General features: G+C 38.0%; 1 protein-coding gene and 1 long non-coding RNA gene across 9 annotated transcripts in view; one reads left to right on the top strand and one right to left on the bottom strand.

Annotated features, from left to right (window-relative positions):
* The window catches only part of LOC106877701 (rho GTPase-activating protein 21), a 373,680-nt gene extending 369,735 nt beyond the window's left edge, over nucleotides 1-3,945 (top strand). For all 8 annotated transcript variants that reach the window (XM_052970828.1, XM_052970827.1, XM_014926655.2 and 5 more), the window contains one exon: nucleotides 1,273-3,945. In XM_052970828.1, coding sequence (XP_052826788.1) covers nucleotides 1,273-3,350 — 2,078 coding nt within the window. In that variant the 3' untranslated portion in view covers nucleotides 3,351-3,945. The remainder of the gene's footprint in view (nucleotides 1-1,272) is intronic.
* The window catches only part of LOC128248744 (uncharacterized), a 64,142-nt gene extending 53,057 nt beyond the window's left edge, over nucleotides 1-11,085 (bottom strand). Inside the window, exon 1 of the long non-coding RNA XR_008264933.1 lies at nucleotides 10,828-11,085. This is a non-coding gene — a long non-coding RNA (uncharacterized LOC128248744). The remainder of the gene's footprint in view (nucleotides 1-10,827) is intronic.
* Between the last annotated feature and the right edge of the window lie 7,706 nt (nucleotides 11,086-18,791).

Raw genomic sequence — 18,791 nt, 5'->3', positions numbered from 1 at the left:
GCCACCCCTGCGCCTATCATTCATAATTTCACATTTAAATATTAATAGATGAAACTAAATTATTTTTAAAATAACCTTGTTTCAACAAATTTTGCCTTTTACCCACACACTCCTTCTGGGTGGAGGAAAGGGGCTTCATTCAATAAATACCTCTTATGTCTTAGGGTCAAATGAAATCAATTATTCTTGCCCTTTCTCACACTTTGTTATTCTAATATTACATATGAAGATGGTGAGCTGGCAGAATTGTTAGCATGCTGGGCAAAATGCTTAGCAGCTGAGTTCAAATTCCTCTGAGGTCAACTTTGCCCTTTATCTTTTTGGGGTCATTGAAATAAGTGGAAGTAAGTGCCAGTTGTGCACTGGGGTTGATGTAATTAACTAGCCCCACCACCAAAAAAAATTTCTGGCCTGGTGCCTATAATGGAAAGGATTTTTATTAGTATTGCTAGCAGAATTGTTAGAGTATCAGAAAAACACTCTGCTATACTTCTTCCTTATTAGATTCTGAGTTCAAATCCTGTCAAAGTTAACTTTTCCTTCCATCCTTCTGAAAGTGATAAAATTAAGTATCAGTAAAGTACTGGAGTTGATTGTTTAAAATCTTATTCATTCCCATCTAAATTTAAGGCCTTTTGCCTATATTATTATTGTTGTTTTTGTTAAAGTGGAAGAAAGGATGGGGGGAGATTATTTCTTGCAGAAACAGTAAATTGTTGACTTGTAGAGCATTACATTATACCCTTACATTCTTGGTTTGAATCCTGCCAAAATTTTCTTGGTGCTACTTTGGTGTGTGATCTACAAATTCAAGGGTGATTACTTTAGGTTAGTTTTTTGTTTCTTTACGTTGTAAAACTCACGACTGCCAAACTGTGAGCTACGAGCTTATCTTAATTAGATTGTTTTTCTTGGTTTTTTATTATTATTTACTAAGGCATAAATGAAACATGGTTTGATTATTAAAATAGTAAGGATTCTGAAAAAATAAATTTACAATGCTAAGTATGTACAAAAGAATTCATTGTAAAAAATCTTGAGCCATCATCTTAAGTGTTTTTAGAAATTGAAAAATAAACTAACAAGTAACCTAAAGTAATCTCCCTTTAAGTTGTGGATCACACGACAAAGTAACACCATTTTCTTTATCTTTCAACTTCCTGCAGCAGATATAATCGATTGCAGCCCCCCCCCCCCTCGGATGTATAACCTTGTGCCTATGTAATTATGTTTGTTATTATATGTTTACAAAATATTTTTTTGCCATTTCAGATGAATCTGAAGAAACAAATCCGTTGGAAATAGTTGCTGCTATGATCGCTGCTGCCAAGAATAAGAATCACAACAAGAAAACCAAAGGCCTTGATGAAGCAGATTCTTCAACACCGCCTGGTCCCAAATATGAAGAACGCAATATTGATGCAGAGATTGCTAAATTTCATTCTAACAAAGCTCTGGCTAACTCAATGGAACTACAGTCTGATGGTTCTCAAAGCCAACTGGACACTATTTCTTACAATAGTCGTCTCACCAGTGAACATAAGGCATCTGTGTCTTCTTTGTCTATAGGCTTCGATGATTACACTGATTCTGAAGTGTTCTCCAAGTCTTCAAACCCTCATCTTGCTCGTCAGTTCTCAGATGAATCCCTATTGGAGAAAAGTGATGAGCTGGAATTCTCATATGGTCTCCAGAAAACTTTCAGCCACAGCCTCGAATCAAATCTTCAGAGCAAACAGGAATTTCTCAAGAAAGTTCAGGAACAACATAAAAGAGAATGCGAAGTGAGAGAAAAAGAGTCAAAGAAATTTGACCAGGAATATCTGCGTACTAAGCATGAGATGGAGTTGGAAGATAAACATAGTCTTGAAGAATTATTAAATCCAAGAAAGATATGGTACTCTACTAACCACCCTTACTCTGCTGCATATGCCAAGCCTTATGATTCATTAGACTCTTATCAATTACAGGGCAAGAGCTGGTCAACTTCTAAAGCAATTGAACCAGTTAGTGGTGGAAAGTATTTTGTTAGTGTTGGAAACAGCAAGATCTCTGACCGAACATCATACCTCAATACAGGATTTGATAATGCAAAGAGGTCAAATTCTCTTGAGACAATTATTGACACGGGTCAAGTTTGGTCATCTCCATTGTCAATGGTTGCTCGTAAGACACAAGACAGAGAGCTAAGTCCACAAAATGATTCTGACTTGGGCCTTACACGGAGAAATAGCTTACGGAGAGGTTCTCTAGATTCTATGATAGACTTTTATGATAAGAAAGAGAATCGTTTGTCCTGGGCTTCAACTGATTCTGAAGATGGTTCTGACCTATTAACAAGCTTAACCTCAACGTTTGATCAGAAACTGCAGATCCTATTAAATCCTAAATATAAATTAAATGGTAGTTCCAGACCACGGCCTCCATCCAACATAGGTGTGCCACCATATTCAGCTGTGAAAAACAATGAAATTGTCCCTTCCAACAGCAATGTTTATGATTGTACCAGTGAGAGTCTTGAGTTGGCCCAAGCCGAGAGTACACGTATGTTGAACCTTGGTTTGGCGTATAGTAGACAGGCAAAAAAGAATACAGATGTTTTTGATAGTTTCCGTGATCCCAGTTTACATCGTTCTCAGAAACCAGAGACAAAAATAGGTATTGCTTCTCGTTTCACACGCAGTAACTCCAGTCCGACAGCACATGTTTTGGGTGAGCGGGCAATAATAACACATGGTGCTGCACCAATAGCTGCAAGTCATTTAGCATCATCTTCGGAACTGGTCCAACGACGTAGCAATGGTGGTGGACTCTGTACTGAGTATATAGACTCTAAACTTTCTAATTTAGGTAAAATATATTCTTTGTCCCCTTCAGCAAGTGCTTCACCTCCAAAAGATTGCCATTCAAAAAAAAACTTAAAGTCATCTTGTAACAAAAATAACTGTTTCAATGGTGGCTACAGATCTGAAAATACACGTAAGAACTTTAGAGATTCCGCTAGTGGTCAACAGTTGTGGACACCACGGTCTACAGTACTGGCCAAAGTGAACACAACTGCGAAACCTCGATCCAATTCCCCACCCCCTTTAGCGAGGAGGAAAGTACGAGGCAAGCGACGACACACGGTTGGGGGTAGTGAACATTATAACACACTGGTATTGCTATTACAGCGCAAGGATGACCCCAGTCGTACTATTTTTAAAGAAGCATTTCAGCCCACTCCTAAAATCAAAGAGGTTCATGACTATTCTCCACTGGCCTGGTTACAGGCCTACAGTCTTCAGACCGGTTCATCAGATTCGTCTTTCCCTGCTCAACCAACCATTGAGCAAACATTAAGGAAATAAGGCTGGCATTGTAATTATAAAGTGAACCCTTATGAGCCAGCAGAAGACTCTGTCCCCACCCACCCTTATATGCATACAGAGTGCATTGATGACTATTAATGGGCAAGTTGTCCCTTTTTTAATTTAAAAATACAAATTTCTACTCTTCAAATGAGTAAATAATTATATACATACATACACGAGCATCCACACATATTTTACATACCTACAAAAGTGTATATACTGCACTGATTCATCCCATTCCCATATATATACATTAATAGCCCTAAAAATAATTGAGAAAGGTATATATATATTTGTTCCTTTGAAAAAAAGATTTCAGAGCCCTTTCCATGTCTCCCCCACTTCCACGAGAAAACTCCAAAAACCTACGCATGTATAAAACCAATTTTGGGGCTGATGACTTTTTATAGAACTAAAAAGAAAAACAAAAAGAAAAAAAAAACAGATGGGTCTCTGTCAATGGGAGTTTGTGAGATTGTCAGGAGAGCATGAATGGGAAGAAAATATTGTATATTTCTGAAACATTTCTGCCAACAAAGCAAACCAAAAAAAAAATGCAATATAATAATAATAATAATAATTATAATAATAATCTTTGTCTGGTTTTTTTTTTTTTTTTGTCCTTTTCTATTTTTTTTTGGCTTTCTTACAACTTCTGTTTCTAAAATTTGTCTTCTTGCTTTCACAATCGTAATTCATTGTCTTGAAGCTGGCAGAATAGTTAGAGAGTCGGAAAAAAAATACCTTGTGGATTTTGTTCTGACTACTTACATTCTGAGTTCAAATCCTGCCATGGTCAAGTTTGTTTTCATCTTTTTAGGGTCAATAAAATAAGGTACCTGTCAAGTGATAGAGTTTAATCAACAAACTCCAACCACTTGAAATTGCTGGCGTTGTACCAAAGTCAGAAACTTACCATCATCACTATTATCATCACCATCATCATCATCACCACCACCACCACCACCACCACTACCATCACCTTGAGCATCATCATCATCATTTCCACCTTCATTGTCTTCATCTACTGCTCATCTGCTTCACTATCAACTGTTGTCTCCACATCCATCAATGACGTCTGTTTTCTCTTGTAATTATGTCTAGAAAAATTATGAGATTGTGTATTTTTGCGTTTGTGTGAGTCACTCCTTGTTTACTATTCATGCAAATGTGGAGATTTGTGATTCAGATGATGCTTGTGGTCCTCTGAAAACAGAGTCAGCAGTTCAAAACTTGCTTCTGCCATAAATTTGCTTATCTCAGTCAATCCATTTATAAAATAATTAAGTGAATGAGAATGTAATTAATGTAGTGAGCAAAATTAATGTTAAACCTTTTACTACAGAAATCAGATATATCCTCCAAAGACTTCATTGCCCTTAACTGTGGAAAGTAGTTTTATATTGCCAGTGGCATGTAAAAGCACCCACTACACTCTCTGAGTGGTTGGCGTTAGGAAGGGCATCCAGCTGTAGAAACTCTGCCAAATCAGATTGGAGCCTGGTGTAGCCACCTGGTTCACCAGTCCTCAGTCAAATCATCCAACCCATGCTAGCATGGAAAGCAGACGTTAAATGATGATGATCATCATCAATCTATTTTTTTGTTGTGGAATGTCATATTTGAAATTATTTGCTGTTGAGATATGTGAAAGTTTATTGAGGCAACATGACTTGAAGAAAATTCCCATTCTATTTTTTGATAGGTATTTAACATCATTACCAGAATAACCACGAAATTTCATTTCGTAGCAAAAGGGTTAATTAACATTTTTCTAGGGACGGGAGGTAACTCTGAAATTTTAGTGACTTTATTTACTTATGTAAGACACACCCCTAATTTAGTATTAAATTTTGATACAAAGTTTTTTTCCTCTTCGTTGTTTTAGCTTTGCCCCGTGTATAAGTTACACCCCAGTTTTTGCAGTTAAAATCAAGTATAGAGTTGTATGACTTATACATTAAGTAGAATTCTGCATGCAAGGAAGGGATGAAGAACTCCACTTCCTCAGCTTTAAAAGGAACCACTTGATGCACAAATGTACACTTTGTTCATCATCATCATCGTTTAACGTCCGCTTTCCATGCTAGCATAGGTTGGACAATTTGACTGAGGACTGGCGAACCAGATGGCTGCACCAGGCTCCAATCTGATTTGGCTGAGTTTCTACAGCTGGATGCCCTTCCTAACACCAACCACTCCGAGAGTGTAGTGGGTGCTTTTACGTGCCACCAGCACAAAGGCCAGTCAGGAGGTACTGAACTGTGTCCATGTTGGAGTAAAACCTCCAAGTGCTTCATTTATTCATTTTTGTTGATCATTGAATACGCACAGACACACACACACACATGCATATGCATGCACAAACATATGTAAACATATATGCACACAGACACACACATATATGCAACAGGCTTTTGTACAGTTTCCATCTAAATATTCTATTCACAAGCCGTTTGTCAGCATGCAGTCAAAGTACAAAATACTTGATCAAGGTCCTGTGCACTGGGGGTCAAATCTTGAACTAAGTGGTAGCAAAGTAAACTTCTGAACTACACAAAATTCCTCTGTGTGTGTATGTGTTATTAAATATAGCACTGTACAGAATCAAGTAAAATAGACGGAGGTGAAGAAAAATGTGAAACTGATGACGTGAAGGATCACAAAAGAAAGTAGAATTTAAGATGAGATAATTATATTATTTTAGTGATTAGACAGATGGATATTTTGGTGTAGATGCCTTGATATAAGTGCTTTATAGGTCTAGATATGGCTAATAACTCTCATTCAGTTACTTGAGTATAGCCTAAAATTGTTTCCAAATTGTTTCCAGTAATACACACACAAAGGATGCAAGGGCTATTTGAAGGCACTTGTTAGCATATTACTCTCTTCAAGCTAATCAAAACGTTTTATTTCTTTCAGATCTCCCATGGTAGATAAGATGCTAACACTAGAAATGAGAAGACATTCAGTCATTGTTGTCACATGTGAATAACACAGTCATTTAAAAATTGCCAACTTTCTAAATTTTGCAAGATCTTATGTACACTAAATTAGGATCGAATTGGAAGCTTCTGGCAGAAATGTGCCAACTGTCTCAAAGAGAAAAATAAAATTGTAAACGTTTGGACACTATAAGGACACCATAATTCGTCCAATGGTTTCAAAAACTTATCGATGATGATCCTGGAAAATCAATGAGGGCCATTGCCAAAGAACTTCGGGTAGCCTGTTGGAACTGTGGTGCATGATGGCATTCAATACAAGTCATACATACTAATGAGAGGTCAATTAGTGACTGCAAAGATGTAAGAAAACTGTTTGATCCGTGTCAAGTGATTAAATAACAAAGTAAAAAGCTTTCACCATCATGGAATGCTTTGGTCCTTCTCTGATGAGAAAAACTTCAACCAAGACCAAAAGTCTTACAGGAGAAACTACAGATGATTGTGGGCAGATCCTTCTGATGTCCTTAGAGTGATACATACTGTTTCTAGCAACTGTGATGCTTTAAGAAAGCACTGGATGCATTGAGATGCTAGAGGCAGTTGTTTAGCTCTGAATGACTGAAGTAGTGGAAGGCTAAACATTTTTCAACAAGACTCAGCATTTCACAAACCTAAGAATAAATGTCAGACAGTCTTTATTATCATGTAGCAGCAAACATGCCAAACTTAATTCCTATAGAGCATTGTCAAAACAGAGACCAACCTACAATCTCACAATATCATAGCTTCACCGAAAGCCACCATCTTCCAGATGATATCTGACAGGAATAAGGATAATTTAGTGAAGGCATATCGACAGTTCTGGTCCCATATTGAAGCAGTCATTGAAGTTAAAGGTGGAGTCATAAAAAAATCTTAAGAAAGTTTATCAAAAACATTCTTTTATTTGTTTCAGTCATTTGACTGTGGCCATGCTGGAGCACTGCCTTTAATTGAACAAATCGACCCCAGGACTTATTCGTTGTAAGCCTAGCATTTATTCTATCCATCGCTTTTGCCAAATTGCTAAGTTACAGGGACATAAACACACCAGTATTGGTTGCCAAGTGATTGTGGGGGGACAAACGCAGACACACATGTGTATATACCATAAAAACCCATGTAATTTGCACACCTGTATAATTTACGCAGGTGATTTTGAAGATAAAAATTGTTAAAAAAAAGCTTCTACTCATGTAAAATTCGCACCCAAAAGTTTTCAGAATTGCCAATCTGGCCAGAGGGCAAAGGTTTTCAATTTAGTTGTACTTAGCATAATTTCACTTACTAATGATTAGATCTTATTAAATTTTCAATAAATAAAGATAATTTCTGTTTAACAGGTATCACATTGAAAGCTATTAAATTACGAAATGTTTGTGCTATTTATAATAAACTTTATTTTTACATTTCTTGCCCACAAGAGATTATGTCCAATCTTTAGCATACTGCTGTATGTCTTCTCAAATCATGATCACAGGAAAAGTTGTTAAGAATTACCAACAAAAACAAAGTTGATAAATACACACAAGTGTTGCAAAATAAGTTTAATTTCCAATAAACATCAGCTTGGGTGACACTTTACTCAACCAACAGAGGAAGGTGACTGATCAAACTGATTATGTAAACAGAATTCTGATTAGTCAAAAAGGTCTTCTTGTCTGAAGCTCTGATTTTCTGCTTATTCTTGTCGGAACCTTTGATATGGAGAATCAAAATTTTAATCCCTTTCTCACTTATAAAATGTCAAGCAAACTTAAAAATTTGTCATTACCGTTTTAGCCAGGAGACCAAACTGATAGTTTGGTAACCCGCTAAAATAAACATTAAAAATCGAAAGGAGAAAATAAACGGCTTTGCAAGTTTTAACTCTGTGGTTATTGAACAAGAGAGGTGAGAAATTTAAGAAGTAACTTGTTAGAATATACATATCTGTGAGGAGACATAAATAAGAATAGCAAAAATCTACTATACCAAAAGAATTGGTAATACATTACAAGTGTTCTATGAAGAGAACATAAGATTGGTGCATAATTCAACATGAATGTGAAACAACATTAAACACCATATAAGGTAAATGAAGGTTTCTGTAGGAACACTGTCATATTCATTTAGTGAGTTTACATGTGCAAGGATGAATTATGATGTTGTCGGCAAGTGATGAATTTCAGTTTTCAACAAAAAAATTTCCAGAACGATTCTGGAAATGATCTATTCATGTAATTTACCCCCCCCCCCCAAGTTTATTTTTGTTTTTGCAAAAAAAAGTGCATAAATTACATGGGTTTTTATGGTGTATATATATATATATGACCGAGACCTTTGGAAATATGCTGTGTGTGAGAAGATCCGGCAAGACAAGTGAGACCATAACCCGTGGCCTTTACCAAGGGTGTAACCAGCCCGCTTATGCGTACCTTTCCTTCTTTGGACACAAAACCCTACTTGCGAAGACCTGTTGAGGCAAGTGAAATCGAAATTGAACCAAATTTGATGACTGGCACCCATGCCAACCTTCCTTCATTGGGCACCAAACTCCGCTTGCAAAGACCTGTTGGGGCAAGTGAGATTGAAACTGAACCAAATCCGATGACTGGCACCCATGCCATTGGAGCACTGACAGCACCATCCAAGCGGGGTCACTGCCAGAGCAGCGGTCTCGCTTCCATGCCGGTGGCACATAAAAAGCACCCACTACACTCTTGGAGTGGTTGGCATTAGGAATGGCATCCAGCTGTAGAAACTCTGCCAAATCAGATTGGAGTCTGGTGTAGCCATCTGGTTCGCCAGTCCCTAGTCAACTCGTCCAACCCATGCTAGCATGGAAAGCAGACGTTAAACGAAGATGATGATGGTGATGATACATGACGGGTTTCTTTCAGTTTCCGTCTTCTGAATCCACTCACAAGGCTTTGGTCAGCCTGAGGTTATAGTTGAAGACACTTGCCTAAGGTGCCACGCAGCGGGACTGAACCTGGAACCATGTGGTTGATAAACAAGCTACTTACCACACAGCCACTCCTGCACAAATTTTTATTAAAACACATTTGGTTTTTGCTAGATAAGAATTGTCTTATTAACCCTGTCATGTTGTGTTCCCACTCACACAGGAATACATAATCTCTGCTGGTAATTGAAGTAGTAATTAACAACACAAAGAAAGAAGATAAAATACTAAAAATAGACAACTGATCACATTGCAGCTTTGTAGTTAAGTGAATTCATTAATAATGGCATTTCCCATAACAGTTGTTTACTTTTGATTTTCAAAAGACATTTTAAGATCTACAAAGATCAGAACTTATCTGCTGCTCTTGGTGGTCCAAATCGCATATGCAATCTATGTGGGTGTCTTTTTCAATATGTTGTCTGGTTTAAAAAGCCACATCAGACGCCATGATGGTTCTAAGGTGTAGGTACAGGAGGTGGTCAAACTCTGCATAAGGAGTAAACAACCAGCATGTATGTATGTATGTTTGTGTGAGTGTGTGTATGTTTGTGTTTCCTTGTCTTGACATTGCATAATAGTTGTAAAATAATTGTCTCATACAAAAAGTGTCATTCATTTCCAATATTCTGTGAGGATATGTTTGGCTATGGGGGAAATATTGCCTTATTTGGAAACAGGTGATGGTTGCCAACAGGAAGGGCATCCAATTGTAGAAAATCCACTTCAATAAAGTCCATCCAGCCCATGCAAATGGACATCAAAATGATGGATGAAATAAAAATGTGTGTGTGTAACCTTTTGTAGACAATTGCTCCAGTATGCTTGAGAGAAATGCATTTATACATTATCTAGTACAAATTAAAATAATCTAATGGCAAATTAAAAAAGAAAATAGATAAAACATAGCATAGGCACTGGGGTGGCTGTGTGGTAAGTAGCTTGCTTACCAACCACATGGTTCCGGGTTCAGTCCCACTGTGTGGCACCTTAGGCAAGTGTCTTCTGCTATAGCCTCAGGCTGACCAAAGCCTTGTGAGTGGATTTGGTAGACGGAAACTAAAAGACGCCTACCATATGTATGTATGTATGCATGTATATATATATATATATATATATATATAAAAGTATATGTTTGTGTGTCTGTGTTTGTCCACCCGCCATTGCTTGACAACCGATGCTGGTGTGTTTATATCCCTGTAACGTAGCGGTTCAGCAAAAAGAGACCGATAGAATAAGTACTAGGCTTACAAAGAATAAGTCCTGGGATCAATTTGTTTGACTAAAGGCAGTGCTCCAGCATGACAGCAGTCAAATGGCTGAAACAAGTACAAGAATACTGAGTTATTTGCTGTTTGGTTAAATAAATGTGTATGTAGGAAAGACAACACTAACAATTGATCTAAAATCTATTGGAAATTGAGTCTTTGTTAGTACAATGGTAATGTCATTTAGTTCTTGAAAAATCTGTGTAAACAATAAAACACTTAGGTGTCTAATAAGACAAAATCATGTCTAAAACTATCACTCTTCTTACCTGAGTATTTTCCTTCAGTCATCATTTTGTTCCTGTCGTAGGTAACTTGTGGCACCTGGGACTTTTGAATGGTACACCTAACAAAAAGTTACTTTGAGTGCTTTAGCGATGTGGCTCTCCAGATGATGACCCATGACTCATGCAGCCTGCTTCTCGAGAAAACTTGTCTGTTTTATCCTATTACAACTAACTCTTAACAATCTAGTTCACCCTAAAGAGACACAGTTTATAAGGTCAGAATATCAGGTCACTGCCACCATTTTTATGAGCCTAATGTTAATAAAAACACATTTTAATATATCTTTACAAGAAAATCAATATCTTTTCTTTTGAGGTTAATTGCTATGTGTTAAGCATATTTTTATAATTTTTCAACTATAACACTCATTTTGTACTTTTAGTTGTGACTACATATCTCATTATCAACAATTAAGGTATTTCAACTAATATTTGTTGTTTTTCAGTCTTTAAATCTGTCCTGATCAAAAGGCTTCCTAATTATAATCTCTGATGAAAAGCTTCCTAATTATAATCATCCAATCTTATTTTTAGAAATATTGTATCCCATCTCCCCTTTTTTCTTTGAAGAAAATTTGGGTGTTAGAACAGTGGTTCTCAACCTCAGCTCCCAGGACTTCATTCACCTTCAATGGTCTTCCCTCTATATATGTAATAAATTTTTCTTTAATTTAGTTGTTTTACTTTTTTGGTGCAGTCCCCTAAAAAAAATTCAGGTTTTGGATCTGGCTCAGGTATTAAAAATGTTGAGAACCACTGATTTGGAAAGTCCCACAAATGATATATGTGGTCTGCAGGACTTTCTAAATAGCACACCTAGCAAAATATTACCTTAAAATTTGTTGGTAGATGACTTGTCAGATGATGAACCCTGTCTCATGCAACCTGCTTCTCGAAAAGGTTTCCTATACCTCATATATAGGCTTTTTTATTGGCTTATTTATTGAAAGACCAAAAGCTCACTATTAAAATAACAAAGCCATAATTAAAGAAGTATTTTATAAGCTCTCTGTTGTCTAATTCACCAAATGAAGTCGACTTTGAACTCCATTGAAATTAAAGATAATTAGATATATATTCCTTCATTCAAAAATAACTCCTATTCTACTCACACACTTCCAGAGATCTCAAGGTTTCAGGAAGATAAAATTCTAAAATAGATGAAACTACAGAATAATCTCCTCCTGATATAGTGTTTATGCATGGTGATGTCCCCTTTCTGGAATGATAATTGGTGAATCTCATTTTAAGTCTAAATAATTTTCAGAATCATGTGGTTGGGAAGCAAGCTTCTCACCACATAGCCACTCCTGTGGCTATACATACATACATATATATATATATATATATATATATATATATATATATATATATACATACATACACACACGTACACTAGCATCCCCATGTTGGCAAAAATGCCAACAGTTTTATTAATGATAAAAAATAGGGCATCAACACATTGGGGAAAGATATTAATAATTGTCAGCAATCTAGCAAATTTATGTACATAAACAGAATTAGAACACTTGAAAAATAAGATATGATTATAATGACTTGGTTGAAAATATCACGCATATAATGTATGTTTGTGTATGTATCATCATCATCATTTAACATCCATTGTCCATGCTGGCATGGGTTGGACGATTTGACCAGGGCCTGGCAAGCTGGAAGACATAATGCCAAAGGTCTTAGTCATTGTCTCTGTGAGGTTCAACATTCAAAAGGAGTTTTTACGTGCCACCGGCATCAGCCACTTTGCCTCTGTAAAGCTCAACACTCAAAAGGTGCTTTTTACATGCCACCGGCACAGGTGCCAGTTACGTGACACCAGCATCAGCCACAACTATGATTTCACTTGGCTTGATGGGTTTTCACAGCATGACGTCAAAGGTCTTGGTCACTTGTCATTGCCTCTGTGAGACCCAAAGTTCAAAGATCATGCTTCACCACCTTGTCCCATGTCTTCCTTGGCCTACCTCTACTGCAGGTTCCTTCTACAGTTAGAGATTGGCACTTCTTTACACAGCTGTCCTCGTCCATACACATCACATGATCATACCTGTGCAGTTGTCCCTTTTGCACACCACATCTGATGCCTCTTATGCCCAACTTTTCTCTCAAGGTGCTTACACTCTGTTGAACATGCACACTGACATTGCACATCCAGCAAAGCATATTGGCTTCATTTCTTTCAAGCCTACACATGTCCTCAGCTGTCACAGCCCATGTTTCACTGCCATGTAGCATAGCTATTTGCAAACAGGTATCATACAATCTGCCTTTCACTCTGAAGGAGAGGCCCTTTGTTGCCAGCAGAGATAGGATCTCTCTGAATTTTGCCCAGCCTATTCTTATTCTCACTGTTACATTCTCAGAGCATCAACCTCTGCTACTAACTTGGTCACATAGATAACAGAAGCTATCTACTATCTTTAGCTTACCCACAAAAGCTATTTTCCCTGTTAACCTTCCTCTGATATTACTGCATCTTTTATGTATCCATAACTTACACTGGATACATCTTACAGAGTTTCTACCTATGCTTTTTCTACAGATCATGCAGGGCCATCTTCCTAAAGGGATTTGGGATTTGTCTGCCTTCCTACTTACTAAGACTTTGGTTTTTGCTAGGTTAACTCTAAGGTCCTTTGATTCTAGATCTTGCTTCCATACCTGAAACCTCTTCTCTAGTTCTGGTAGTGATTCAGCAATAAGAACAAGATCATCAGCATAGAGGAGCTCCCAGGGGCAGCCTGTCTGAAATTCCTCTGTTATTACCTGGAGGACTATGATGAACAAGAGGGAGCTGAGGTCCAATCCTTGGTGAACCCCTTCTTGTACCCTGAATTCTTTGCTGTACTCATTGCCAACCCTCACCTTACTAGTAGTTTTCCTGTACATGGCTTATACAGCTTGCACCAACCACTTGTCTATCCCTAGTTTCTGCATTGACCACCAGATAACGGATCGAGGGACCCTGTCAAAAGCTTTCTCCAAGTCAACAAATGCCAAGTACAGAGGTTTATCTTTGGCTATGTATTTCTCCTGCAGCCTCCTTACCAGAAATATAGCATTAATGGTGCTTCTCCCTGGTACAAAGCCAAACTGCATCTCATCTAAACTAACTCTCTCCCTAATTAGCTGGGCTATGACCCTCCCCATACCTTTTATCACCTGATCCAACAATTTGACACCTCTGTAATTATTTCTATTTAAGGCATCACCTTTATCTTTGTAGCAGTTGTGCTGCTACACCAGTCATTGGGTATGACTCCTTTGTGAACCATCTGATTTACAATACAGGTAACTAGACCAAAACCAACACCACCAGATATTTTAAGCCTCCCAGCGGTGATTCCTGATGTGCCAGGGGCTTTCCCTGTCTACATATCCTTAATTGCTTTATCTACCAAGGTACTGTCGATTTGGATAGTTGGTTCCTCAACTGGGTCAACATTTGACAGACTCTCCTCCTCTCATTCATTCTGCACGTTCAGCAGTCTTTCATAATGGCATTTGCAAGCTTCTTTCTTTGCAGTATCATTAAATGCAAGTGCACCATCAACCATGTGAACACATTTCTCTCCTATGACATCACAATTTTCTTTTACACACTGTCTTGCAATCCAAAACACTTCAAGTTTTTGGTCCTCATGGCGCTGAACATAGGTAAACTTCTTTTCTGCTTCTCCCTTGGCTAGGTATACCTGTCTCCTAGCTGCCCTTCTGGTTATCTGATACAGTTTCCTGCTACCCCCCCCCCCCCACTCTTCCAGGCCTATTTCTTTGCTCGAATGACCTTGTCTATAGCATCGTGCCATCACCACATCACCCTAGGTCTGGATGGGACTTTTCACCAACTGCATATTTGGTCTGTGGCACTCAGCAAACTGTTCTGCAGAAATTCCCAGCTGCCTTCTGTCACAAGTCTATAGCCAACTCCTGCCTCCCATCAAATTCCTCAATTAGGATGTCTTCAACTTTCTGACCATATGCAGGGTCCTTAAGCTTCCAAATCCTTCTTTTCCAGATCGGTCTGCTTTTTGGCATCCTTCTGGCCTGGTCTAAAGTACACACACACACACCACACACCTATGTACATATATATACATATACAGGTGTTGGACAAAATAATGGAAATACATAGCATCATAATTTTGAAATATCTATAAAACCGTCAAAAGCTTGTTTATTTTTATGTTTTTTGATTTATTATTAATGTTGCTTAATATGTTTTGCTAAAATTGCTGTTTCTTTTTAGATATCATCATCAGAAGGTAATTAAAATTCATTAAAATGACAGGTCTATTAGACTTTCAAAGTGGTCAAATTGTTGGTGCTCATATGGCAGCTGAAATGTTTAGTGTATAAAGAAGTAATGACAGCCTTTGAGAAAGAGGGAAAAACCTCCTCATCGAAACAAAACTCCAGAAGAAAACCAAAACTTTCAGATAGGGACCGTCAGACTCTTACACAAATTGTTAAAAGGATCACAAAAGTACAGCCCCCAAAATTGCTGCAGCCGAGTATATGTGTGGAGATAGCCAAAAGGAGCATTTAACCCAGACTGCCTTCTTCCAGCTGTTAAACATGGAGGAGGATCTGTGATGATCTGAGGGGCTATATCATGGAAATCCACTGGCCCAATGGTTTCCCTTATGGAAGAATTAAGAGTCAAGACTATTTAAGCATTTTATCTGATCAAAATCATCCTATGGTTGCAGAACTGTTTCCGGAGGGAAGTGCAATCTTTCAGGATGATAATGCACCAATTCACATGGCTAAAGTTGTTACTGAATGGCACAAGGAACATTCTAGTGAAGTTGAACATCTTATCTGGTCACCATAGTCCCCAAATCTCAATATTATTGAACATTTATGGTGGACTTTAGAAAAACAAATAAGGAGTCGATATACTCCACGATCATCACTACAAGACCTGGAAACTGTTTTAGCTGAAGAATGGACAAAAATTCCTTTGGAAACAATTCAAACTTTGTACGAGTCCATACCTTGTAGAATTCAAGCTGTAATTACTGCCAAAGGTGGTCCTACCCCATATTAAAATAAATTTGTTTGAAATTTTAACATATTTCCACTATTTTGTACAACCCCTGTGTATATATATATATTTAATGAGGCAGTTACTTAACAACTCAAATGTAGATGTAATATACCTTGATTTTGCAAAAGCTTTTGATAAAGTGGATCATAGTATGATAAGCCACAAACTGCATGATCTCAGCATAGCTGGAAAACTTGGTGAGTGGTTACATGATTTTCTGAAAGATAGAAGTCAGGTAGCAGTAGCCAATAGAGCCACCTCAATGAAAACACAAATAGTGAGCGGTGTTCCACAGGGCACTGTCGTGGGACCACTGTTTTTCATAGTGGCCCTCTCAGATATACCCTTAACCGCCCAAATAGCCCCCCTTGCTTGCTACACAGATGATACAAAAGTCTTGCAGAAAATACAGAACTCCAGCGGTGTTGTGATGTTGGACTCAATTTACAGATGGGCTGAGGGTAATATGCAGTTTAATGCTGAAAAATTCTAAGCCCTGTGCTACTAGCATCCAAGACTGAAATTGAAACTTACAGGGTCCACTGGTCCACCGGGGATTACAATCCCAGAGCCTAAATCACTGATGGACCTGAGTATTGACATGAGTGATGATACCTCTTTCCAAGTGCACATTACTAGAATGACGAAAAAGTGCAGACGACTGGCTGGATGGATCCTGAGAACATTCAGAACTAGAGATAAGGAAACCATGATGGTCCTCTGGAGGACATTCGCCCTCAGCCGCCTGGATTACTGCTCCCAGCTATGGTCACCCACCAGTGTAAAATTAACAGCGAACCTTGAAGTATTCTAGAGAAAATTCACAAAGAAGATCGTCTCTTTGCAACTGCTCAGCTACTGGGAAAGGCTGAAACAGCTAAAACTCTACTCCCTGGAGTGAAGGTGGGAGAAGTATGCAGTAATATACATCTGGAAGATGCTGGAAGGAATTGTGCCAAATTTTGGCATTGAAAGCTACACCAATGCCAGAACAGGTAACCACTGCACAGTGCCAAAGATCCCAGCAATGCCATCATGCTTCAGGACCAGTTACTGCAACAGCCTGGGTTTCAGGGGCCCACAGCTTTTTAATATTCTCCCAAAGAGCCTGAGAAACCTTCATAAAGTAGATATAGGGGTTTTAAAATCAAAGCTGGACCTCTTCTTGTCGAGAGTCCCAGATGAACCTACCTCACAGCAAGAGGTGCCAATGAGGGTAGCTACATCAAACTCCATTCTTCACCAAGTGCCACATATTGGAGGAGGCTCTCAGAAATAACAGTGTAGCTATACATCGATTTTGCTGGTCCTTTAAATGCTTCTTACTACTTAGTGATAGTTAATAGTTTCTCAAAATGGCCTGAAATTAAGAGTTAAAAAACAACCTCCTCAACTGTGATAAATTTTTTACCCAAATTGTTCACAAGACTTTGCATCCCAGACAAGATAGCACCTGACAATGGAACACAAATTGTGTCTAGTGAATTTTTAAAAGTTCGTGAAACGTTCACGGTAGAACATGTAACTACTGCACCATACCAACCCAGATCTAATGGACAGGCAGAACACTTTATTGATACCTTCAAGAGAGCCCTAAGAAAAACAAATAAGGAAGTCATGGATGAGTTAGCTCTACTACAATTTTTGAGAGTGTACCGTTAACACCAAGTCCGAATACACCAGCAGGTAGCTCACCAGCAGAGCTGATGTTTGCAAGGAAAGTAAAATCAGTCTTTGATAGATTGCTACCTGGTAAGAAAAGAAAAAGTGCCAGGGAAGACATAGCAAGATTCTTTAAGTTTGTTGAAAAGGTGTATATGAGGGCATACAAGAATGGAAAGCTGAGTTGAGAAGATGGCATAATTACCAAATGCATAGATAAAATGATGTATTGGGTAAAAAGTAGAAAAAGCATACAAAAAGAGACACAGGAACCAATTGAAAAAGAGATTCATGGAAAGTGATTCTAAGAAGCTGGAGGAACCTATGGAATGGTTGTACGATATGTTCCAAATACCAATACCACTGAAAATGATTGAATCCAGGTGTACAAGTGAGAGGAAAAGAAAAGATACAGAGTTCCTGAAAATAGATGGTAAGCACAAAAATATTAAATTGTATGGAACAAATATCTCAAACAAAGAGGTGGGGGCAAATAAAAAAAATTGCTGAATAAAATTACACTTCCTAAGAGAAAAACTTAAAAGGGGACATGTTGTAGGGAATTAATAATAATGGTACACCCCTCCCACGTGACGGATGGAATCTCCTAGTTACTATAAGTAAAGCGAAATACGTGCAGTACAAGAGTACATAGTAGGTGGTCTGACATAGTTGTGTCTTTACTAGTTTTACTAAGTATACTGTATACTGAAGTAGGTGTTTTAATAATTCAATATTTTTAGGATATAGCAATGACTGAGCTTTTTCTGCAAGGATCCTGTCATTTTGGTTGTTGTGAGCTCCTTCTGTGAAGAGCACATTGTCCAAGCCATGAGTATCAAGCCGCTCAAGTAGTACATGTCTTTTTGTGAGTCATTTTTCCCTTTGAAGCAGTTGTTAGGCTGTGAATTTTTTGGCATTTAAATGAAGCAAGTCCCAAGTTGCTTTTGGCAGCTTCAAAGATTCTCTTGAAATTTCCAGTTCGGCAGCCATCTTTTTCCATGGAACACCTTGGATTTCTGTGAACTCTAGAACTGATGATTTTCTGGAGCCTGGCAGTGCTGATTGACCTGGGACGTCCTGTTCTCATTCGATCTTGAACTCCACCAGTGTCCCTAAATCGGTTGGTGGTTCAATAGGTGAACATTCGCTTTTTTTGGCCTTTTTGAAGGCTTTAGAACCCAAAAACTATAATTTTTTTTTTTTTTTTTTT

This window comes from Octopus bimaculoides, chromosome 9 (genome assembly GCF_001194135.2).
Source record: "Octopus bimaculoides isolate UCB-OBI-ISO-001 chromosome 9, ASM119413v2, whole genome shotgun sequence".
Taxonomy (NCBI): Eukaryota; Metazoa; Mollusca; class Cephalopoda; order Octopoda; family Octopodidae; genus Octopus; species Octopus bimaculoides.
The sequence above is the reverse complement of the archived record's forward strand: the minus strand, read 5'-3'. Positions and strand labels throughout refer to the sequence as shown.